This window comes from Neltuma alba, unplaced genomic scaffold, assembly GCF_004799145.2.
Source record: "Neltuma alba isolate B1F8T4 unplaced genomic scaffold, ASM479914v2 tig00010134_pilon, whole genome shotgun sequence".
Classification (NCBI taxonomy): Eukaryota; Viridiplantae; Streptophyta; class Magnoliopsida; order Fabales; family Fabaceae; genus Neltuma; species Neltuma alba.
Window position 1 is genome coordinate 406751 of NW_021635082.1, and position 21972 is coordinate 428722.

General features: G+C 34.5%; 3 protein-coding genes and 1 long non-coding RNA gene across 5 annotated transcripts; 2 read left to right on the top strand and 2 right to left on the bottom strand.

The window, feature by feature from the left end:
* The first annotated feature begins 4 nt into the window (after positions 1-4).
* On the top strand, positions 5-3781 carry LOC114754354 (uncharacterized). Its single transcript, XR_003741161.1, has 3 exons — positions 5-37; positions 124-266; positions 3688-3781. It is a non-coding gene; the product is annotated as an uncharacterized LOC114754354 (long non-coding RNA).
* A 130-nt stretch (positions 3782-3911) lies between these two features.
* Positions 3912-6778, top strand: LOC114754379 (uncharacterized). Its single transcript, XM_028943146.1, has 8 exons — positions 3912-3945; positions 4044-4121; positions 4753-4820; positions 5259-5333; positions 5414-5498; positions 5631-5765; positions 5860-5934; positions 6069-6778. Exons 3-8 carry the CDS (start codon positions 4773-4775, stop codon positions 6776-6778), a joined length of 1128 nt encoding a protein of 375 aa, XP_028798979.1. The 5' UTR covers positions 3912-3945; positions 4044-4121; positions 4753-4772.
* A 1305-nt stretch (positions 6779-8083) lies between these two features.
* LOC114754415 (uncharacterized) lies at positions 8084-13135 on the bottom strand. The gene is made up of 4 exons (XM_028943184.1): positions 12986-13135; positions 10846-11833; positions 8335-8498; positions 8084-8203 (listed from the first exon to the last, which is right to left on the bottom strand). The coding sequence occupies exons 1-4, from the start codon at positions 13117-13119 to the stop codon at positions 8095-8097; spliced, it is 1395 nt and encodes a 464-aa protein (XP_028799017.1). The 5' UTR covers positions 13120-13135; the 3' UTR covers positions 8084-8094.
* Positions 13136-16378: 3243 nt separating this feature from the next.
* On the bottom strand, positions 16379-21525 carry LOC114754352 (uncharacterized). 2 transcript variants are annotated; one of them, XR_003741160.1, is made up of 7 exons: positions 20987-21525; positions 18659-20338; positions 18390-18540; positions 18131-18278; positions 17799-18044; positions 16898-17501; positions 16379-16614 (listed from the first exon to the last, which is right to left on the bottom strand). XR_003741160.1 is itself a non-coding variant. In XM_028943122.1 (6 exons), exons 2-6 carry the CDS (start codon positions 20319-20321, stop codon positions 17223-17225), a joined length of 2487 nt encoding a protein of 828 aa, XP_028798955.1. In that variant the 5' UTR covers positions 20322-20338; positions 20987-21525; the 3' UTR covers positions 16379-17222. The 2 variants fall into 2 exon arrangements, 1 of the variants encoding a protein (XP_028798955.1); XM_028943122.1 differs by having other exon boundaries at positions 16379-17501.
* Between the last annotated feature and the right edge of the window lie 447 nt (positions 21526-21972).

A 21972-nucleotide genomic window follows, 5' to 3' on the forward strand; every position in this document is an offset into this window, starting at 1 on the left:
TACAAACTCGATGGTTGTCCCAAGTTTTCCTTTTATGGTATGCATTTAGAGAAGTATTTATTCTCTATAAAATTGAAAATTATTATATGAGTTTTACTATAACATTAAAAATCCTACTTTCAGAAATTTCAACTACCCAGCTTCAAGCGTGTCCTGAAACAACATGTTCTCAAGTTGAAGAAAAAGCAGAGAAGAACCTTTCTTCTCATCTCAATATTGAACAATCTTTAAATATGGGAGAAACAGCACAACAATCCCTCACGGAGGTATGATTTTGATTGCTAATGGCATCATTTTACTGCTTCTCCAATGGTCCCCCTCATGATTACGTGTATGCTTGATTATTTTAATTTTGTCGCAATGGTAAAAAAATTCTATCCTTTTTATGAGAAAAACAGAATTTGAAGATCATATTTAAAATGCTGAAAATACACCCGCGCGCGGGTACACACAAGTGTGGTGTATTCCAACTGCTTAATGAATTTGACATGAACTGAAAAAAAAAAGGAAAAAAAAAAACTTATAGCTTTGGACAGGGTATTGAAGAAACAATATATAATTTCATTGTGATAAGCCTGCTGTTTTTAAAAACACCAAGAGACATCATCATCATTTGATTGATTTTTTGTTACGTCATTTGATTCTAATTTTACGAGGTGGCAAACCTTTAAGAATTTATTTTAATTTTGAAATAAAAAAATTAGTAAATAACAATATTTTTTTTTTTACAAAGGAAATAAATAAAGTTACTGTCAAACCTTATTTAGGTTCACTAATTAAAAATGTTTAGCCATTTAAGAACCACTTATGATCCCTTAGAATCCCAGAAAGGCCAACAATTAAAAAATTTTTCCCCAAAACACTCTAGGTTCTATCACTAATGCTTTCCTATTATTAGGATAAGATTTTCTAAAATATTTAAAAATTTATAACTAATGCAATATAGCTCCAAAAATAGTGGTTCATGGCTATAACTCTAGCTCTTGAAAAAGCTTTATGCTCCAACTAATTCTTAGCTCCCCCTACCCCCAAAAAAAAAAATACTGTGCTACATTTAAAACTATTGGAGCCTTTAAATAATCAATGTTCATTTTTATCTGCCTTAAGCATGCAGGCTGAACAAGGCGGCTTTACAAATTTAATTTTGTGTCTAATATTCCCAAACTTAGGCTAGAGACTTGCTACTACACCAAGGTCTCTGCTAAGCTTATTATCATATTCGAATTTAACCAAAACTTGACTTCCGCTTACAAAAAGTATGCTATCCAAAACAGGGCTTTCAGACATGCCTTTGGTGTAGTTTGGGAATTTAAAACTTGTTACATGTTATATAACATATCAAAACTACATTTAAACCTCTCTGAGTCACAACTTTCAGTCCAAACAGGGGATAAGAACTATAGTTCAGAAGGCTAATGCTTTGATATTCCTATTGCCCATCTAATCACTATGTGGGAGCCACCAGACCCTTTACCTGTGCAGTTCATGATCATCCGTTTTAAAGTTTTGGACAGCTTTCCTTTACATTTTAAAATTTTCCCAGATTCATAAACTCCTCTTTTAAATACATTGAGGTTTAGACTTCATATTCAACCAAACCTAATTCTCTCTATTCCAATTACTTTGGCAGAGCAAGGGAAGAGGATAAAACTTGGTTTAACCACTTCACTTCATCCATATTTCACCTCGAAGCCTCTAGGTGCTTACAGTATTTTAGTTCCCAATTAAATATAAATTTAATACATAATCAAACATTAAATTAGTGGGAAAAATTCAGCTTCTGAATTCCAGATTTCAGCTCCCATAAGAGAAGTCACATAATAATAGTAACCCCACAAGCTTTAATCCATCATTTAAATATGATTTCTACAGCTTAATGAAAAGTCTAGGCCTGCATTGCAAAACAAACCTCCCTGTCCCTCACTTTACTGTCTAGAAACCAGATTTAAACCTCTCGTCTACTTGCAAAACAAATAGCCACTGCAAAAAACATTGATGGAACAAGGTTTAAGGTCCTTACCTTGGTCTAAATGTTTGGTTGCATGTGAGGGAAGAACTTTCCTTCTTCTTCGATCACTTGTTCGCCTCTGCTCAGCTCGCTCTCTCCCCAGCTCTCTCTCTCTCTCTCTCTCTCTCTCTCTCTGTGATGCTCTTCTTTTTTGGACTTAGTGCACCACATCCAATACTTTTCAAATTGGGCTATGCATTGGCCCAATTTCCTTTTTAGACTTGAGATAGTGAAATTGCCACTATCAGCACTAAAACTTTCCTAATAAATTCCACCAAAAATTGGTCCGGGACACATTATGAAGATTTTTTTTTTTAATTAGCTTCTCTAACTCCTAAAATAAGTTTTGTAAAATTTTCGGTCTAATGCTCAATTTTCAGAAAAATAGGCCCTTATATCCCATAAATTAGTTTTAAAATTATAAGTCATTTCTGGAAAATATAAACCTCTTCATAATATTTCTAAATTCTCAAAATAATATTTCATAATATTTTCCCCAATTTTCCTAGGCCTTAAATAATTTTAATAATTATTTTTTATTTCCTTAAATTCCCCTACAAAATAGACTTTTTCCAATAATTCATTTTTGAGACATTTAAATTTTAAATAATGTCCCTAAACCTCAAATATGCTTTCAAAATCTCTTCTCTATTTTTCGAGACTCCTCTCAAAATTTCGGGCTTTTTTTATAATTATAATTTTGTTCTATATTTTCTCTTATTTAATCTTTTGCCCCTAAGCTCACTATATTTTTCAACTTTTAGGTCAACTATCTTATTTAACCCATATTCAAAATTCAAATATTACAATTCTTACGAAATATTTTAGCTAATTCATTCATTCTTTTTCATGCAGAATAATTAGAATTGATTTAAGAAAGGTATCACCAAAAATAACATTAATTTTTTTATTTATAAATTTTTATTCTTTATTTATGTCTCTATCACACAATAATTTTCTTTCTTTGCTTTAAAATTGTCATATGAACTTTAACATATAATTTGAAGGGGATAAAATGGGAAAAAAAAATTCAGATCAAGTTGCTTGTATCCATTATATCAAGTTCTCCAATCATGTATTACCATGTGTTCTTTTTTGTTTCATGTGGATTTATAGCTAAATGTTAATATTTCAAAAGTAGGACACATAGTCATTTGTCATTGGAGAACTTAACACAATGAATATAAGGAACTTGATATGAGTATTATCCTTTAAAATGCCAACAAGAAACTCTTAACACACATAAATATGGTGTGTATTCCAAATTTTTTAATGAATTTGACATGAACTAATAAGCAAAGTTTTATCTGTAGTGCTGGCTATGCAGAAACAATATTGATGTTGATGAGCATCATATCTAAAATGTGTCAAAAGAACAATCATCATCATCATCTGAATCATTATTGTTATGCTGAATAATGAAGAAGAAAGGAATCCTAGTGTTAATGAATTCAACGTTTGAAACTTTTTTTTTATCTTCTGCTATACATGAAGCAACAAAGAATACTATTGAAGAAGGTCTAAGACCAAAGTTGCAAAAATAAAAAAATTTTAAGACTTATTTGTTAGACAATCTCTTTAAAGCTTAGTTTTATATATTGTGGTGTTGGTCTGGTTACAAAGAAAACAGCTACACTAATTTATCATCTTTGTTTTATATGACCACTGGTTTCCAACAGAAGGTGCCAGCTCATGCAAGTCCCAACCTCACTGTTCTTCCTATAAGAGATAACACTCACGCAAGTGCTAAAATATTTGAAGAGGAAGAGGAAGAAGAAGAGGAAGGTAAAATATTGATTTGTTAGTTTTGTATTAGAAAAATACTAGTTATTTATTTTATGGGTTTACAGACAGCTTGATAACATCCCGACGTTCCCGAAATGGCAAGAAAGTTAACAGTTCTTTACCAGAGAAAAAGCTTGAAAACTCTACTGATGGTACTTGCTGTTTTCTTTAAATGAAATCTTTAACTAATTTCTTCCTTTGATTTGATATAATAATCATTTTTTCATGGGTGACCCATGTGTGCCCCCAGAAACAAATGTTTCGAGCGAACAAACTTCAACAAGCCTTAACCAAACTCCTTCATCTATTATCCCCAAGCATTCTGATGGTAGGTTTCCTTCCTGTCTTCTTATATTGACACTTCATTTAATCATTGTAGTGTCAAACTTGCCAAAACTATATATCAAGACTACCTTATCAAGCAAAGACAGATGTTGCTATAAGAAGTACCATTGACCTTATAGAGGATTCTAGTCTATGCTCTAGTAATTCTACTCATTGCACATCTGATCTTTATTTTATTCAATTATTATTTTTAATTTCCATTCTAACATCACTTTATTAATTTAAGGGATATATCTAAAATGTTGAAACTACTAACTAGTGAGCCCCAATAATGTAGATTATGTTGAAGTTTGTGATAAGTCTCATCCGCATTCAAGCTCTTCATTTGAAGGTGTCGACGGCGGGGAAAACAAGGAAGCAGGTATGGTTCAAAATGAATCTATCTCGAATGTTGAAATAAGTAACCCAGCACAAAGGGAACAAGAGTCGTCACATTCTAAAGGTCATTAACCTCTTTCCTCTATTGTTGAAAATATAAAACATAAGTGAACTTGAATCTTCTTTCCTGTGATCCCTGTGAGTACTTCTCATTCAGCATTGTTGATTTCGTTATCTTCATTTTCTATGCGATGGTCTTTTTCTGGGCCAAATTCAAACAATAAATCAACTGACAGATTCACAACCAAGAAGAGCAATGCCAGCAACACTTTTTGTTAATATTTCCGAAGAAGAATCCTCAAAGGTAATACTATTGCTATTTCTTCATACATAAAGATTATAGGTTTTTCTTTATATTTCTATCTAGCTAGTTCTACTACTATTAGATAAGATTCATGTATTGTCATGCCCTATTATGATAAGTACTGAGTAACTGTCATAAAGGCATTTTTCGCATTTACATAGATTGAAACTCAAGATTTTGTATTTAAGAGACCTTAGTTTCTTCAACTAAGATCAACATCTGTTGGCATAAGATATAAAAATTTATTCTAGATAAAATGGAGTTATCCCACTTTCTTATTCACAGCTAAAATGAATTCTCATTCTGTCCACAAGGAAACTAAATTTGACATACAATCTAAAGAAACAAAAACAACTTAAAAAAGTCCATTGAGGATTGTATTTATGATGTTTTATCATCTCAAAAGAAAGCAACTTAAATATCTTTGGTGATATACAGATTGTTGAAGTAAGAGCTGAAGACGGTGCTTCAATATTAGAGACCCCACATCCAAGTTCCTTAACTTCTAAAAAGGTTTGCTTCTTCCAACAATTTTACAATTTAATATACTTGTTATTCCTATATTAATGATTATGAATGGCTTATTGTACAAGGAACCTATTCCCGTGAGTCCCAATCCCACCATTCTCCCTAGAAGCCCAGGTACAGCTGCCAAAATTTTTGAAGAGGAAGAGAAAGGTAAGATTTATAGCTCCTTTAGTTATTTATCTTGGGCCGAGACTTTTGATCATGGTATTTGTGGCTTTCTTAAAATATTTCTCGCTGTGATTTACTAACTATATATTTATATGCTTCATTGACTTGGTATAGGTGACCCCTTTGTGCCACCAGCGCCAATTGTTTCAAGTGAGCAGCAAGCTTACGAGACAACAAGTCCTAAACCATCAAAAGCTATAATGAGTCCTAATCAAACTCCCATGTGCACTCCCGCTGAGACTTCTTATGGTGAGTTTTTTTGTTGTATGATTTTACTAACTTACCTTTCACTTTATCATTTTGTAATTTTAGAAAGATGTCATATTCTAAATGTTTCATCCAGGAAGAAAGATCCAAGAGAATGTTGGAACCATTGACCAGCGTTTGCATGAAACTTTGAGTGCTATTCAAATTTCTAGTAAGTCTTGTGTCCTTACCATTACATGTTTGCATTTGTTATACTTGACTTGATTCCTTCATTGAATATGAGTAGTTTGATTCTCCAAGCTTGCTTTTATTTCAACTCACTTGCTGATTTGCTGGTTTTGGTAGGTCAACCTGTTGAATGTGGTTCATCACACATGGCCCCTTCTGTTTATGAAACCAATAATAATTTATTAAGTGTTCATGGGGTAAAAGAGATAGCTGATATGATGAAATTAGAGGGTGCTGAGCTGTTCATGCTAGCAGAAGCATTCCAGACTCATCCACAGCTTCATCTTTCTTCAGAGGATCGAAGCACTGAGTTGCTATGCTATTCCTATAGGGTGCTACTAAATATTTTGAACATTCTGGCCACTAGGAGCCCCTCCACAATCACTGAGGCAGACAAGATATTGTTGGCAAAGCATTTAAAGGATGCTTCTGTTCTGGGATTTGACAAGGATTGGCTTGAGTCAGTTAGGAACAGGGTTTCCAACTGTGATGCATCAGAACTCCATCGCATGCAACAAGCTTTGAAGGGTTTAGGCAATAAGCTCCGAGCCAATAAGATAGAGCTTGCAAATATTCGAGACCAGGAGGCGAAAGCTGCAAAATTGGTAGAAATGACTCAGAAAGAGTTGGAAGCCAAACATAAAGAATTAGAGGCAGCATATAAAGGGTTGGAAGCAGCTCAATCCCATTTTAATGTCGCACAACAAGAACATGCAAACATTAGAGCATGTTATTCTCAACTCTTAGAAGAATGCCAGGGAATTTCAGAACAACAGTATCAATACTCAGAAATTATTGCTGCCAAATTCAGGCCTTTCGGCTTCTAACATGGATGCCATGTGAACCTTCGTTATTGCTGTTTCAATTAAGGTCATTGTCGTACCTTTATTTCAAATAAAAAATAAAAGTAATACTCTCATGGACATTGTAGTATTACCGTACCTTTATTTTGCACAAGGATCGTGCATGACATTACAGACTTGTTGTACCTAAGGGTTATTTTCCTGTTAAGATCTTATATATCTGTGTTTGGTTTCTAGATGTGTTTATCATCACCCATTTGCTACTAGTTAAATTGAATATAGTGCATCAACTACATCTATGATAGGCATAATTAAGTACTTTGCTCGACACTGACAACTAATATGTTAACATCAGTGTCATGTATAATTGTCAAAGGGATGCTGCATCTCATTGTTTAAATTTTGGCTCTACGCATTTTCTAAGTACATGTTTGAATTTTTAACTCCAGACCTCTAACTGAATCTCATCCAACTTATCATTCAAGCTATCCTCGAGTGACAAAAAATTACCCAACTTATTCATGAATTTTGTTTGCAATTTTGACTTCAATAACATTTTAAACTGATTTATTTCAGAATTATCAAGGACATTTATTATAGATTTAAAATTTATTCCGCAAATGTTATTATTTAAATTTTATTCTTAACCTGAACAATTAGTTAGATAACTAGTATTTTTATGTCAATATCTCTAGCTATATGTTAATCAGTTGCACATGATTTGTCTTCAATTTATTTTATTATCCTAAAATATTTTGGTAGATATTTAGCAACATAATAAAGTTTAAAACTTTTTAAACAAATTTTAAGTAAATAAATAGTTTTTAATCACTTTCTGTTAATCAAGAAATCACCACATTGACTAAATAATTTACGACTTTTCACTGGCAAGTCAATGGTTTGAAATTTCAATTTAATGGGTAATGATTTTGCATTTAATTGAAAGCATATTTAGTTTTAACTTAATATCTATCAAAACTATATAATAATTCTGTTTTTGGGTAAAATTAGCTCCTAATTGATTTTTCCTACTTGCACAAAATTATTAGTTTCTGATCTATGAAATATCCAAGCGCAAGGATTAAGAAAGCAAGATGTTAAGCATAGAAACGACATACATAATATTATACAAGACCAGGCCAAGCCAGTCATGAAAACAAGATGACAACTCCGTGGGCAAATGATTAACAAGAGAAGAAGGAAGGAAGAAAATGATAAGAATAATAGATTACTTAATCAAGACTACTCTTATGATAAGAATAATAGATTACTTAATCAGAGACTACTCTCGGGTGAGATTGTGCAATCTCTTGAACACCCCCCCCAAAAAAAAAAAAACTCTATTCTGACCAAAATTTCACGAAAGCATCTACAAAAGCTCTGAAAATGGCAAAAATTGGATTTGTTTCTTGTCTCATCGAATGTTTAGGCGTCCCATCCCATGACTCTCTGCAGAGAAAGCATGTGGAAGTTAAGTTAGCCAAGGCAAAAGAACCTAAGCAGCAATAGCTCAAATCTAAGTGACATGGCATTTGAGATCAACACGGTACATTTGAGATGCATTTATCATATATACTTACAGATTGATTCTTTCTAAAGTTGGGTTGCTTTCCTGGGAGTTGCCACCAAGCTGACCATTAAACCTAAGCTCATTCATGTTCTCCTGGGTTTCTTCTTTAGTATTTGACTCCTTAGCAGAGGCGCGAGTGAGAATCTTGGCATGAGAGCCATCTGGAATTTTTGTCTGACAATGAATTTATCTATCAGAGAATTTATACCACATGAACTTCAAAAAAAAAAAAAAAGGCATCTGCGTGGCTCCCAGAACAGCTGGTGAAAAATGGCATTGTTCTGATTGTAGTATGCCAGCTTAACCACCACACGTTTACCAGAAGAAGGGGATTTATGTCCAAATAGAAGGATGAAAAAATTCAAAGCATAAAGATTTCAAATCTAAAAAGAGGATGAAAACTCGAGGAGGTAATACACATGGATAATTGCAATTAAAATTGGAAATCCTAGGTTTGCATAATTTCCCCACTATGGTAGGAACACTAGCTTCTTGTGCCGCAAACTGGAAAATTACATTCTACAGATACTTCAAGATTCCCAGAAATTAATGTAAGTCAAAAATAGTAAGCAGAAGGTCTAATTGGTCTCGGGTGAAAATAAAATGTTATCCCAACATGAATCAGCTTATCATCATGAAGACAATAATCTTGGCATAACCCATATCCAAACTTCTGAAACTAACAAAGACTCGTCTCTCCACGTTGAGCCCATCACAGGTGATCCAAAGTTTAAGAAGACTTGATACCAGTGCAAGAGTTCATCATTAACACCAATTTCAGAACAATGATTTTCTCATGACCTAGCAACCGAACATCACTCATATCTTAATGCGGAAATGACTTCAATGAGGAAGAAATGCATCTAACATTTTCTTCTTGAAAACTACACTAAGTGGCCCAGGCTTTATTTAGACTCTCCTTTCCTCTACCACCATCTCCTTAGCTCTCTCTCCTTCTCTCTGTTCTTTCTTCTCAGTCCAATATCTATATGCTGAAGAGTACTGGGTCTTTTGTATCTCTATTCTGACTCTCAACCCCCCCCCCTCACATTTTCTCCCATGGGGTTAGACCCACAACATCTAATGCAACCCCCCACCCCCAACATGGAGCAGGAACTTAGCTGCATATTGAATTTTGTCGGCTATTTAACATTTGTTTTGCAATCTCATGCAGAAAAGGAGGGGGGAATACTTTTAATTGACTTGCCGGTTGACATGGTGTTAGAGCCTCTATAACCAAATGAACAGAAGTTCAGCCCTTGCCATTCCTTTTAATTAAATTAAATTTTGGCACTACATGTGGAAGGCCTTTTTTCTATGCACATGCTTAGAGCGCAAGAGACTTTAAGGTCAGGGGCCTGTTAGATTTCATAACAGAACTATTCGCAAACTGCAACTCAATAGGGGGAAAAAAATTACAAGTGAATAAATGGATCTTCAACACAACAAAAAGTCTAGTCCCACTAGGTGGGGTACATTGATCTTTAACACAGTTATACATTATTTATTTTGACAACAGAAAGTGGTTACAATTTTTGACATATTTTAGTAGTATGCTGTTGCATAAATATAGAAAAATAAGGAAGAAGAGAAAAGAAGAGAGAGAAGAGAGGGAGACGAAAGAGAGGTGTATCAACTGAATAAAACTTTCAGATTAAGCATAGGATATTAATTACAGACTGCCAAATTTTTGACATATTTTAGTAGTATACTCTTACTTCTCTAACTGCCTAAACTTCCTAACAGCCATAACTATCTTTGACTATTCATATTTTCATATCTTTTACAGTTACACAACACATGCTCAATATCAATTTCAACGAGTGCTAAGAATACTGAAAAGGAGGAAAATCTTTGGGAAGATCAGATATGCAGAATATGCAATGAAAACATAGGCATATGCTATACAAATATGCTGATGCACCACAAAGCTGAACTTTAACAGTCAACATAATTTACTAGCTTAACGTATGAATCATGCAGACAACAGCACCAAGCATCCCTAAATCAAAAGTCAAAAGTGAATTAAATAATTCTTTCTAGTAAATAAAGCATTTAAGAAAGAACATAAACTCCACCTCAGTCCCCTTAATACAAGATTTAAATGAAAAATAGAACCCAGAGAATATTTAAGTGCATATCAATTTCAATGAGTACTAAGAATACTGAAAGAAGGAAAATCTTTGGGAAGATCAGATATGCAGAATATGCAATGAAAACATAGGCATATGCTATACAAATATGCTGATGCACCACAGAGCTTAACTTTAACAGTCAACATACTTTACTAGCTTAAGGTACCGAATCATGCAGACAACAGCACTAAGCATCCCTAAATCAAAAGTCAAAAGTGAATTAAATAATTCTTTCTAGTAAATAAACCATTTAAGAAGGAACATAAACTCCACCTCAGTCCCCAATCCCCATAACACAAGATTAAAATGAAAAATAGAACCCAGAGAATATTTAAGTGCATCTCATTGATCATAGTTTAACATTCTAAAAATATAGATAAACTAACCTTAGCACCAGATATGGTTTGACTTTGCTCAATGACTTCAGCAGTCAAAATATTGCTTTGATGAGGTGCTTTAACTTGAGGGTCAGCACATATTTCATTGTCATGGGCAATTTGTTCCTCAAGGGCTTCCTGCATTGTGCTTTTGACCAATGTATGTCCAAGATTTTTTTCTTCCTCGTCATTGCCAGAGGCATATGTATTTCCAAGGTCATCCACAGGCTTCTCATCAAGTAAATTAGAATTCTTCATTAACTCAACACTCTCTAGTTCTGACCTTTCCTTTCCTATATGGAGGCCCAAAATTTTTGTTTCATTTTCTGGAGAATTAATCATGTTTGTAACAGACCTTAATGGAAATGTCTCTACAACCACGTCAGCTGTGACTGGGCTTAAATTAGTTTCAGGCATTGCCAAATTTTGTGAGACATCCTCTGGGGTTGCCAAAGACTGACTGACTTGAAAGTCAGGGCTACTTGCTTCAACAGATTCCGTGTTCGTTCCATCTACCTGGCTTCCATGGACAAGATTTCCATTGCTAAATGCTTCAAGCAATTCCTGGCTTGTCTCATCAACTTGGTTACCACTAATTACATTTCCATTTCCATATGCTTCATTGAATTCCTTGTTACTTACATCCACATGGCTACCATTGAGCGCATTCCCATCGTCAGACAACTGACCCTCAACTATAGTATGCTGCTCAAAAAGCATTCTGTCACTTGTATCCAGAAGGTTGCTAGGATCATGATGATTTTCATTTGGAGATGCAGCAAGGTAAGTTTTAGGATCTACAGCAATTGAACCTAATAGATCTTGTTCCAAAACCTGGTGAGAGGGAGGCTCTTCTAAAGTGGACTTTGCAGGCCCCAACACTCTATTCTCTTGGATTATATCTCGTACAATCTCCCGTACTGTGTAGAAAGAACCACCAACTTCCTTATGGGTAAGATTAAGTGATGGGAAGCTTCCATTGTTAGACTCTTGGTACCTGACGCAATGTTTTCAGTCAGTGAAACTAAAGAGAGGCACTACATTCAATATGACACTGGCAAAAGGGCTTTGATTGAGAGTAAATTAAATGACAAGAATAATTTGGGAATCTTCTAAGAACTCAACCTCCCAGTATAAGAATCCACAGAGAGAGAAAGAGAGAGAACAAAAAGTTGCATAATATCAAATAACAGAAAATAAACTAAATACAATTCATCTGTATAGAAAAAGGTATTTATTAAAGATGAAAAACAAACCAATCAGATTAACAAGAGATTGATACTAAGATTTCAATCTATTGAGTCCCATCTACCCCATCCAGATACAGTTAGTTAGATAAGGATGCCAAATGATAGTCAGATTTCAAATATCATACCAATGAATTTGATATAAGAGAAAGATGGGAAACGGGAGAGAAAGAGGGAGAATTAGAAAGGGCAAGATTGAACAGGGAGATCTCATAGCCTAATTACAAACTATCCAACTCCCCTTACTTATAGACCTAAGAACTCATTAACTAACTCTCCCCTTTTATTACAGTTATAAATCAGAATTTATAGCATCAAATAGGTAGTTCAAGCAAGTTATATAGTTAATGACCAGTACAAAGAAGTATATTACACGCTAAACAGAAAACTGCCTAACTTAAACAAAAATTAGGCATGGCTATATAGGAAAACTACAAAAATAAAACGTTAGACAGAAACGCTAACTAAACCGCAAAGAACATTTTTAAAATGCCAATGTAAGTGTACAACTCTTCAACTTAATTTATACAGGTAAATGGTGCCCACCAACTCACCATAACCGGGAGTATGTTACATGCCCTAAATTCCATGCATTGCAGACATGATTCACTCCCGGCATCTACACATTATCCCAGAAATCTAAACGGAATGACCCACCATTACCAACCAATACCAGAGTATAATGGGCAACATATGTAAAATTAGCTTTAGTGTCCCCGTCAATAAGATTCTTTTGCAAAAACCGAAAATAGATTCGGACAAAGAGACAGATTCCTTTTGAGAAAAGAAGAAAATGCGCAAGTTCTTTTAAAAAAAAAATTTTTTTTTTTAAAAAGTACAGAAGGTGAACATTTCGAAATCGAACAACTCAATCGAATGAAGAGAGAGCAGAGTATAATTACTTCTTTATAAAGGTTTCAACCATAGCCTTCCTTTCCTCTTTCGAACGGCGAATCCTTGATTTTCTGACTTCAGACTCATTGCGCTTGGCAAGGGCAAAAGTTTGCCCCACCCAGGCACCCTTTACAGCATGCATTGTGCTAGCAGAATGCGAAAGAGCGCATACTATATGGATTAACTATGATAGACGCCCTAAACCCTAAACCCTGACAATATGGAGAGAGAACGTAGACGACGAGACTACCAGTGCAAGGGCCCTTTGGCGGCAAAGATTGCATTTTATGGGTAAGAAATGAAAAGGAAGGAAATGTAATGCCTCTCGTGCTGATTATGATAACTAGTTAATTAATTTAAAAAGATTAAGTAAATAAATTAAATTAGTTATTTATAATCCGTTCTAATTATAAGAACTAGTTAATTAATTTGAAAAGATTAAGTAAATAAGTTAAGTTAGTTATTTGTAATAAATATATTATATTTTTAAAATATTATTGCTAATCAAGTATACTGGCTACAACTATCATCATTAGAAAAACTATCTTAGAAAAAATATATAAATAAGAAAAAAAATAGATTAGAGTCTTATATTTAGGATCAAAATAAAAATCAATAAAATTTCTTATTAAAGAGCGGAAGGTATAATATTGTAAATGTGAAATGTCCAATGGAGAACGAGGTTGGTGATCTTGTGGACAATAGCATTTTCTTCTCAACAAGATCTTAAGAAGTCATTTAAATATTTAAATTCTTAAATAAAATTCAATTATACTCCTTTGATTATATTTCTAAGACAGAAAAATTAAAAACATATATCAATAAAAGTTACTCATAAATATGATTAAAGGAGTTTTGGCACACAAAAATGATTAGAGGAGTATTTTTTTTATGAAGTTTAAGCTTATCACATTTTGCTTCAAAAAAAACAATTAATACTACCTTTATTTTTTGATATAAAATCTAGTTTATCTATATTGAAAAGAAGAAATAAATCCACTCTTAAGAATCATTAAATTCTCGGTATATCACATAAGAATGAAATGGGAAAAAAAAATCAAATATTTTCATGCGGCAGAACAAAATATCTATCATTTTCCCTCACGAACACCGTATTTTAACTGTATGGCACTATGTATTATTTGATAACCTAATAAATCTTCAATTCTTAGCCCAAAAGGAATTTAAAAAAAATGAAGGAATTTCAATTTCAAGTATATTAAAAACTAGACAGACCTGGTCAACATGACAAAAACGAATACGAACGAGTACTCAAACCAACAAACGAAAACCATACCTCACCGGTGCCTAGGCATTGCCTTCCTGAAGAGCATAGTTGAAAGGGAGAATGGCAGACAACATCCTTTGCGGTTGTGACCATGTAGTGGTTAGCCTGTGCTTAGACAAGATTTCACACTCTTGAGCTGCTTTAATATTAGGTTTCTTTTTTTTTTGGTTGCTGAATAGGAAAAAAAATTGAATTCGTTATTGTAATCTTGTCATCTCGTCAAAAGGAAAACAGAAATCAATTGTTTGGTCCCAATAATTTACCTTTATCTTATCATGCGTGCGAGATTCTAATCTGCCCATCTTCTTGGATCATTCCCAAAAATCTTCACATATCCCCCCACAAGCTTAATCCGTTTTATACATATCAGACCAAACTCTCTCCTTCCTTAAACTACTCTTCTGATTCTTAATATAAGACTCATTTAACTAATTTGATTAGATTTAAAAAATTAGGTAAGTTAGTTAATTATAAGAAATATGACACGTTTTTTTTAAAATACCATAATCATCTTTCTTAATATTCTTAATATCCCATCTTCCTCTTCTACTTGATTATGGTTGAGGAAGTATCCATAGGAGTAATTTAGATAAAATTGATAAATATGATAAATTGGTCTTATATTTAGGACCAAAATCAACTCAATAATTAAGCCCTATATTAAAAACCGGGAGAGTATATTTATGCCATTCTTCCATTGCTTCCTTTGCCTCATCAACTTGTTTCTTCATCATTGCCATAACACCCAGCACCTTATTTTATCTACGGTGCCGTCATCTTGCTGAGATTGGTATTAAAGAAATGAAAATTTGCTAAAAAATATTCTCCATTGCAAAATATAAGAACCTAGGTGTAATTGAATATAAATTACGCAGCTGAATAAAAGTTGCACTTAAATTTTTGTGCAAATTTTAGGTAGCTTTGAGCAATAACTTAAAATAAAGGATTTTTCAACAATTTTCTCGGAAGCAACAAATCACCCAACACCCTGTCCTCACGACCTTCCCTCTTTTCCCATGCTGATACTGCCTCCTCTAGCACATTCCTTCCCCTCTTCCGGCTCGAGTGAGGACATCTGAGGATAACAACGGGGAAGAAAAATGTTCTCTATATTAAGAGTAACTTACCACCCGTTAGACTTCCATGCAACCTAAGATAAATTATATTCTTTTAGTCCTTAATGTAAGATATAATTAATTAATTTGAGTGAATTAAAAACTTTAATTAAATCAGTTATTATGACATTTTTTTCTTAGAATACCTTCATTATCTTCCTTGATTTTCTCTCCCTTTTCCTACCTGATTAGTGGAAATATCAATTGAGGTTAATTTTAAAAAAAAATTGATAAACAAATTAGATAAGTTTTATATACAAGACCAATATTAACTCTCAAATTAGGTCAAGAGGAGTAATTAAATTTTCCTTAAACAATCTCATATACAACTCAAATGTCTATGGTTAATAATATCTTTCTTAAGTAACACAACAAGCCATTACACAATAAAACCGACAATACCACGGGCCCAATTTGCTAGCCTACCAAAAATGGCATGCTTGGGTTGGCATGTTAAGGTGTGGGCTACTCGAGCTCGCACTGCTTTGAGCCCGCTTCACCTCAATTTTTTTTTTTTGGCAACTTCTTTTTTTAGCACTGTTTTTTTTTGGCAACTTGATTAGTAGATTATACAATATAGTTGAAGGATTTTGATCTTCAAATTCCACATTGACATCACCTCATTCATCTAATTGAATATATAATACACATATAAAAGATCTACCTAATTATTTTGGATTAAAAAATAGTCAAATTAATTATTTAGAAAAAATATGTGCTAATTTTTCTAAAATATCTTCTCAAATTATAAATTATTCCTCACATTATTTTATTATAACTCACTACTTAAATTTAAAACTGTAAATCCAATTTCAACATTTCAAACCGAGCTCAACCTATACAAATAATAATTTTTTTAAAAAAAGTATATTTAGGGGAGTCCTTGGTGGGTGAAACCTTTTGGCTCACTGCTACGGGCTGACTTATATCCCCACCGCCACCTTGTATTACTAGCTCTATTACACAGCATAATCTACATAAAATATCGGAGGACAAAGTTAAGCATATTCATAGCTTCTCGTCATAATTCCATGCCGATGCTAAACCAGACACGTTATTTTAATACTTACATCTCAAACTCACAAACACCTGACATGCGTACATACAGGTACATGTATACATTACAGTTTCAAAAGGACTAGCTACAAAATATATACACATGTCCATTCAAATATATGCTCCATGTTAGCATCTATTTACATTGATTTCTCCTCGCCAAATCCTAAAGCTTCCCCTGGACATTTATTGGAAACGAAGTGAGATAAAACTTCAACAAGTGTATGACCCAGTATATATACACAAAAATCAGAAATGCATGTAAATCAATAAACTAAATTTTTTCCCCAATCAAACCCGACAATTAAGGAATCACATGATGGAATTACCTTAAAAATAATGCACCTAATTGCACCTAAACACCTCACCAAGCCACTTATGTCCACCAGTTTTAATACCAGAAAACATAAATAGCTGGAGAATGGAAAAATGACGAGCAAACCAAGTTCTATGAAGTTCACCTATCATTTTGGCTTCATTCTCAGTACCATGCAAGAAGAGAAAAAGATGCAGAAGCCAAGCGTTAAACTTGCTCATCCCTCCAGCTGCAATTTTTGCGTGGCAATAATCGATGTCACGGAGGCAATAGTTATTAAAATCTACTAGGCTCCTTAGGTAGCAGCGACAAGATTAATAGAGTAAGAACAAAAGACTAACAGCAGCCAGCCAAATAAGAATCAGCTCAAATCTATCATATGCAGTAACAAATGTATTGACGTGATATGCGACAAGAGAATTTGCAAGCTAGAAGAGAAGGTCCAGCACAAAACACTGGATCTGAATGCCTCAGAGTCGTGAAGTTAATTTCACCCAGCTTCTGGGGTCGGCAATATGGGCCAAAGTAAAGTTATCTTCACTAGGGCTCTTTTTGGTGGCTCCATTTTCCTGCGAAGCCTTTGTGCAAAGGTAAGATAATGACTGCAACCATGAAACCAATATCGGTTTTCGTATTACATCGTCAGATTCAGCCACCTGTGAATATAACTCATTGAGAACCGTGTTTTGGGCCTCTCGTGGTAACTTGGTAATCAGCAGTGCTAACAACTTCATTAAGTCCACCAAGACCTAGGAAGCAGTAAAAGGCTGGATTAAATTAACTCAATGACATCACCCGATGAAGATGAGATCATGAAAATTTCCAGCATGGCCAATCCAAATCACTGAATTATGCAATAATTAATCTTAACAGGTCCATCTTGACTGCAGGTCCACATTACTTCATTTCATATTAAATGGGCAAAAAACAGATGTAAATTTTAATTGATGAAAACAAGATGAAGGTTTTAGCTCCCAACCGAATGCTCCCCACCCCCTCCCCAAAAAGAAAACAAAAAAGGCAACAGAAATTAGCCAATAACATACTTGTATGTCAACCAAAAAAACTATGTGCAAAAGTAAGTCCAGTAGTTTCTTGCAATGCTCTGTCTCCCCCTGCAACTTTTTCCACACATCAGCATCATTAGCAAGGACTTCAGCGCAGAGCCTATCTGCCTTCTCAACAAGATTGTAGATGCAATAAAATATAGAAGGACTTCCAGCAGGAAGATGTCGAACAATGCCTACAACTCCGGAAGCCATTCCCTCAAAAGGAGTTATGCCTGGATATCCCTGTATTCATGTTCCATAAACGATTAGAACCGTTTCCAAGTTATCAGTCTCAAATTTAAGACCTAAATTACAGTTGATTAAGATACCAATAAGGATCTTTCTATATAATAGAAAACAAGCTGCTCCTTCAATGATAATCCCTCATTCATTTCAGATTCTTCTCCCAGAGAAATAAATGCCATAAACAAAGAATGTGAGGCCCGAGCTACTTTTCCATTTGGGTGTTCCATATATCTAGTTTCACTTGAATAAGGAAGCAAATTTGCAGCAAATCATCATGAGACCACAGTACCAACATGAGTACAGAACGAAAACATACAGTAACAATATTTTGATGTAGGATACAAGAACATTGTTGGGGCTACCATGTTCCTGAATACATGGCTGGGCAAATGCTCAATACAAGTTGGAATGACTCGTAGATAAAACAAAATGCGAGCTGTTTGCACCTCATCCTTAGACCATATGTATTTGGTTTTCTGGTCCAGAGTAAAGTCTAGAAGACATGTTAAGCATCAGTAAAAACAAGATAATCAAAATGAATGAGGAAAACATATAATAGATCCAATTGAAGAGAGAAAATAAATTAGGTTTCTTAAAATGATAAATCACACCTGGACTATTTGTCAATTCAACATAAGAAGGCATGGACTTAACAAAAGATGTGCAAACATGCTCATTCTCCTTGACATTTGCAACTATCTTGCGAATCATTTCTACATACTCTGGCAAACGGACATGACGAAAATATTCCACACAGGAAAGTGATACTAATATCTTCAACGAGACATCCATTTGCATTTCTTGGGTGAACTTGGAGCTCAACTTATGCTTTGTGACAGCGAATGCAAAAACCACAATCATTAAGAAAGCAGATTCAGCAATTTTCCCCAAACCCTCAAGGTGTTTATCCTCCTTGCCTTTAAAAAAGAAAGCTACTTTCCTGTATCCACAGTACAAATCTTGACAGTATTTCCATATAAGATTTTCCACTACATCCTTATTTTCTTCATCTGCAGAGACATACTGATTGCAGAAGATCCCTGTTACAGCTCCAGCTTCCTTGAACAGGATACTATCTAGATGTTCTTTGATCTCAGTTAGCTTCAGTCCACCAGAAACTCTTGACAATTCAAGTGCAGACTTGCACATATAAGGCAATGGAAGTATTTCATTTAACAATGCCAAAGCAAGGCAAACAAAAAAAGAGGAATGTCCAGAAAATGAGCCAGTTCGAGGCAATGCTAATGAGACACACTGGAGAAAAAGTCTGTCTCTACGATCATCGCTCAAGTTTGACATATCAGGTCTCAACATCCTTGATGATAAATTGCTAGCTAAAGCTTCCATTGAAACAATTGCAGAAGTCCTCACTTCAGATATGTTATCAAATTTCATATTGCCTGACATAGAACTATTTGAAGCCCTCACAACTCCAGCCCCAGCCATGAAAACAGCAAATGAAGCATACTTTACCTTAAATTTCTGAAAAGCTTCTTGGCAAAACATGTGTATTTTATCCAAAAACCAGAAATTAACCAAGTTTGACATGACCCAATCAATCAAATAAAAAATCATCAATCCGTGAGAAATACTGCCTTGAGGCCCATTTTCTTTGCCCCAAATTTCAAATAATGAGTCCAGTATGGAAACATTATGAACTGTCACAGATGAAGACAAAGCATACCCAATTCCCGCCAGAACATCAGGCACAAGTTCTGTAAATGAGCCAAGCAATTGATACTCTTTTATCAGCAGTCTAGCCAGTAAGTCCAAGCACGTTGTCTTGGATCTTTCAGATGACGAGAGCACAAAGGAAATGCCACCTAGTAGAAGAATAACTTCAGAAAAGAAGAAAGGACCTTTTCTAGAATCAAATTGAACAGAGATGAGGCGAGAGAGGACCTCCACTACTGAATCAATGATAGATGAAGTAGGCTTCAAAGTTTTCCTCACCCATATGTATAGAAGCCTAAACATTAAAGGATAGGACTCATACGGAAGAGAATGATTTGGAGACGAAAGAATAGCAATAAGCAGCTTCGCCTGGGGGTCTGCAACATGGAGAGATGTTTGAGAATTGACAAGGATTTTAAGAGATTGTAGATGATGGGAACTAAAAGTCTCATATTGAAGGGAGTCCCTGAGGTCAGCCCATGCCTGAATAATGGCTCTAGCAGATGGGGAATGAGAGTTTCTAGGATTTACTTTGCTAGCAGCACCGCATTTGCTCCTTAGCCATTCCTCCAAAAAGAGGATTTCAAGTTGTTTTGACATGTTGTCAAATGCTAATACTGCAAAAGGAGTATTAAAATTAAGATGAAACAGCTATCAATTACTGTAGTCACATAGCTACAAATTCAGCTTTATAAATTTCATTTTTATAAAGTAAGCAAGCTAATTGAAAACTATGCAACAATGGTCAACCAACACTGACCAACCCATCAACAAACAAATTTTCAGCCATCACAGTTCGGGGGAAAAATAATAAACAAATTTTTAGAGCACACAACAATTCTTGAAAAATCAATTTAACTCGATATTCATTAATAATTAACAATTATTAATCAACAAACGGCAGATATGAGACCTCCCTAGTTAACTCTACATTGCCATGTGCACTAGTGCCATCATATTCTCAATACGTCTTTGCATTCCTAAACATAACTCAGAGATCGAATATAACGTATTTTAGACGAAGTTCCATTGCTTTTAAAATATCACGATCAGCACTTCAACTATCGTCCTCGCTCTTAGATTCAACCCCACACAAGGAAATTCCTAAAGATCATAGATCCAAACTTTTCTGGAGAACTAATAATGGAGAATCAACATACTTTTCTGTAAAGCAAGCAATAAGGAGGGTAGCAAATGAAATGGAAATTCATTGTAAGGATGATAGACAGTGGAACTAGAAAAACGAGACGAGGAAAGAGAGCTACCACAAGGATAGAAGCCTGGAACACGATGGGGGAGAAAGAAAAGCTGGTAGTTTCCGGCAGCAGCAACGTTTGGTCGACAATGGAAAGGAAAGAACAATTGCAAGGACGGAGACTAGTTTCCCGCAATTGAGGGAAACTGGTTTCGTCCCAAATTTGGCTGGAGACCTGCTCCCCAGGGAGAGTTTGTTGAAATGAAAAAAACAACCTTTGTTATCACCAGAAAGTGCAGGAAATTCTGGTATGATGCATCAACCATTTTGTGGCCTGGCGCGACTATTTGAAGAATCCGACGACTTGACTGCGCCAACACCAGCAACGGAGGGAACCACTGAACAATGCTCAACGCTCTTCTTCAATTCGTCTCCTCACTCTCGCAATGTTTATTTGAACTGAAAAATTTGTTTCTCAGAATCAATCTCTGCCTCCAAATATCATCACTGTTATCCCCAAATATCACTACTGTAAAAAAAAAAAAATCAGTCGGTGTTATCAACGTAAATCAAAAAATCGGCGAAAAGATTTGAGGAGGCAAAGAAAAAGTAGATTTGAGGGAGGATGAGAGAAGCTGCTGTAAGAACACCAACGTTGGACTTGGAGAAACATAGGTACCCAAAAGCCCATGAATTTGATTAAGGCAGAAATAAATAAATAAATAATAAAAGAACTTGAAATTATTAAATTTTAAATAAATTTTTTTTATAAAAATATGTTATTATTTGTAAGATAAGGATTATCAAAATCTATTACTCCGGTCCTTAATAAAAGACCCATTTAACTAATTTGATTTAGGTAAGTTAGTTAATTATAAGAAATGTGACACATTTTTCCTAAAATACCATAATCATCTTTCTTAATATCTCATCTTCCTCTTCTACTTGATTATGATTGAGGGAGTATCCATAAGGGTAATTTAGAGAAAATTAAAAAATATGATAAATGGGTCTTATATTTAGGACCAAAACTAACTCAACAATTGAGTTATATAT

Bases quoted from the DNA above. Each gene is read 5' to 3' on its own strand.
- LOC114754379 (XM_028943146.1), top strand. From the start codon at position 4,773: ATGCCAGCAACACTTTTTGTTAATATTTCCGAAGAAGAATCCTCAAAG. The intron at 5,499-5,630 runs GTAAGATTTATA...GACTTGGTATAG, and splicing joins TTTTGAAGAGGAAGAGAAAG to GTGACCCCTTTGTGCCACCA. The intron at 5,935-6,068 runs GTAAGTCTTGTG...TGGTTTTGGTAG, and splicing joins GAGTGCTATTCAAATTTCTA to GTCAACCTGTTGAATGTGGT.
- LOC114754415 (XM_028943184.1), bottom strand. From the start codon at position 13,119: ATGCATGCTGTAAAGGGTGCCTGGGTGGGGCAAACTTTTGCCCTTGCC. The intron at 11,834-12,985 runs GTAATTATACTC...ACATTGCGTCAG, and splicing joins GTTGAAACCTTTATAAAGAA to GTACCAAGAGTCTAACAATG. The intron at 8,499-10,845 runs GTTAGTTTATCT...ATTCATTGTCAG, and splicing joins AAACCATATCTGGTGCTAAG to ACAAAAATTCCAGATGGCTC.
- LOC114754352 (XM_028943122.1), bottom strand. From the start codon at position 20,321: ATGTCAAAACAACTTGAAATCCTCTTTTTGGAGGAATGGCTAAGGAGC. The intron at 18,541-18,658 runs GTGTGATTTATC...CATGTCTTCTAG, and splicing joins TGAATTGACAAATAGTCCAG to ACTTTACTCTGGACCAGAAA. The intron at 17,502-17,798 runs GTATGTTATTGG...ACTGCTTCCTAG, and splicing joins TTTTTTTGGTTGACATACAA to GTCTTGGTGGACTTAATGAA.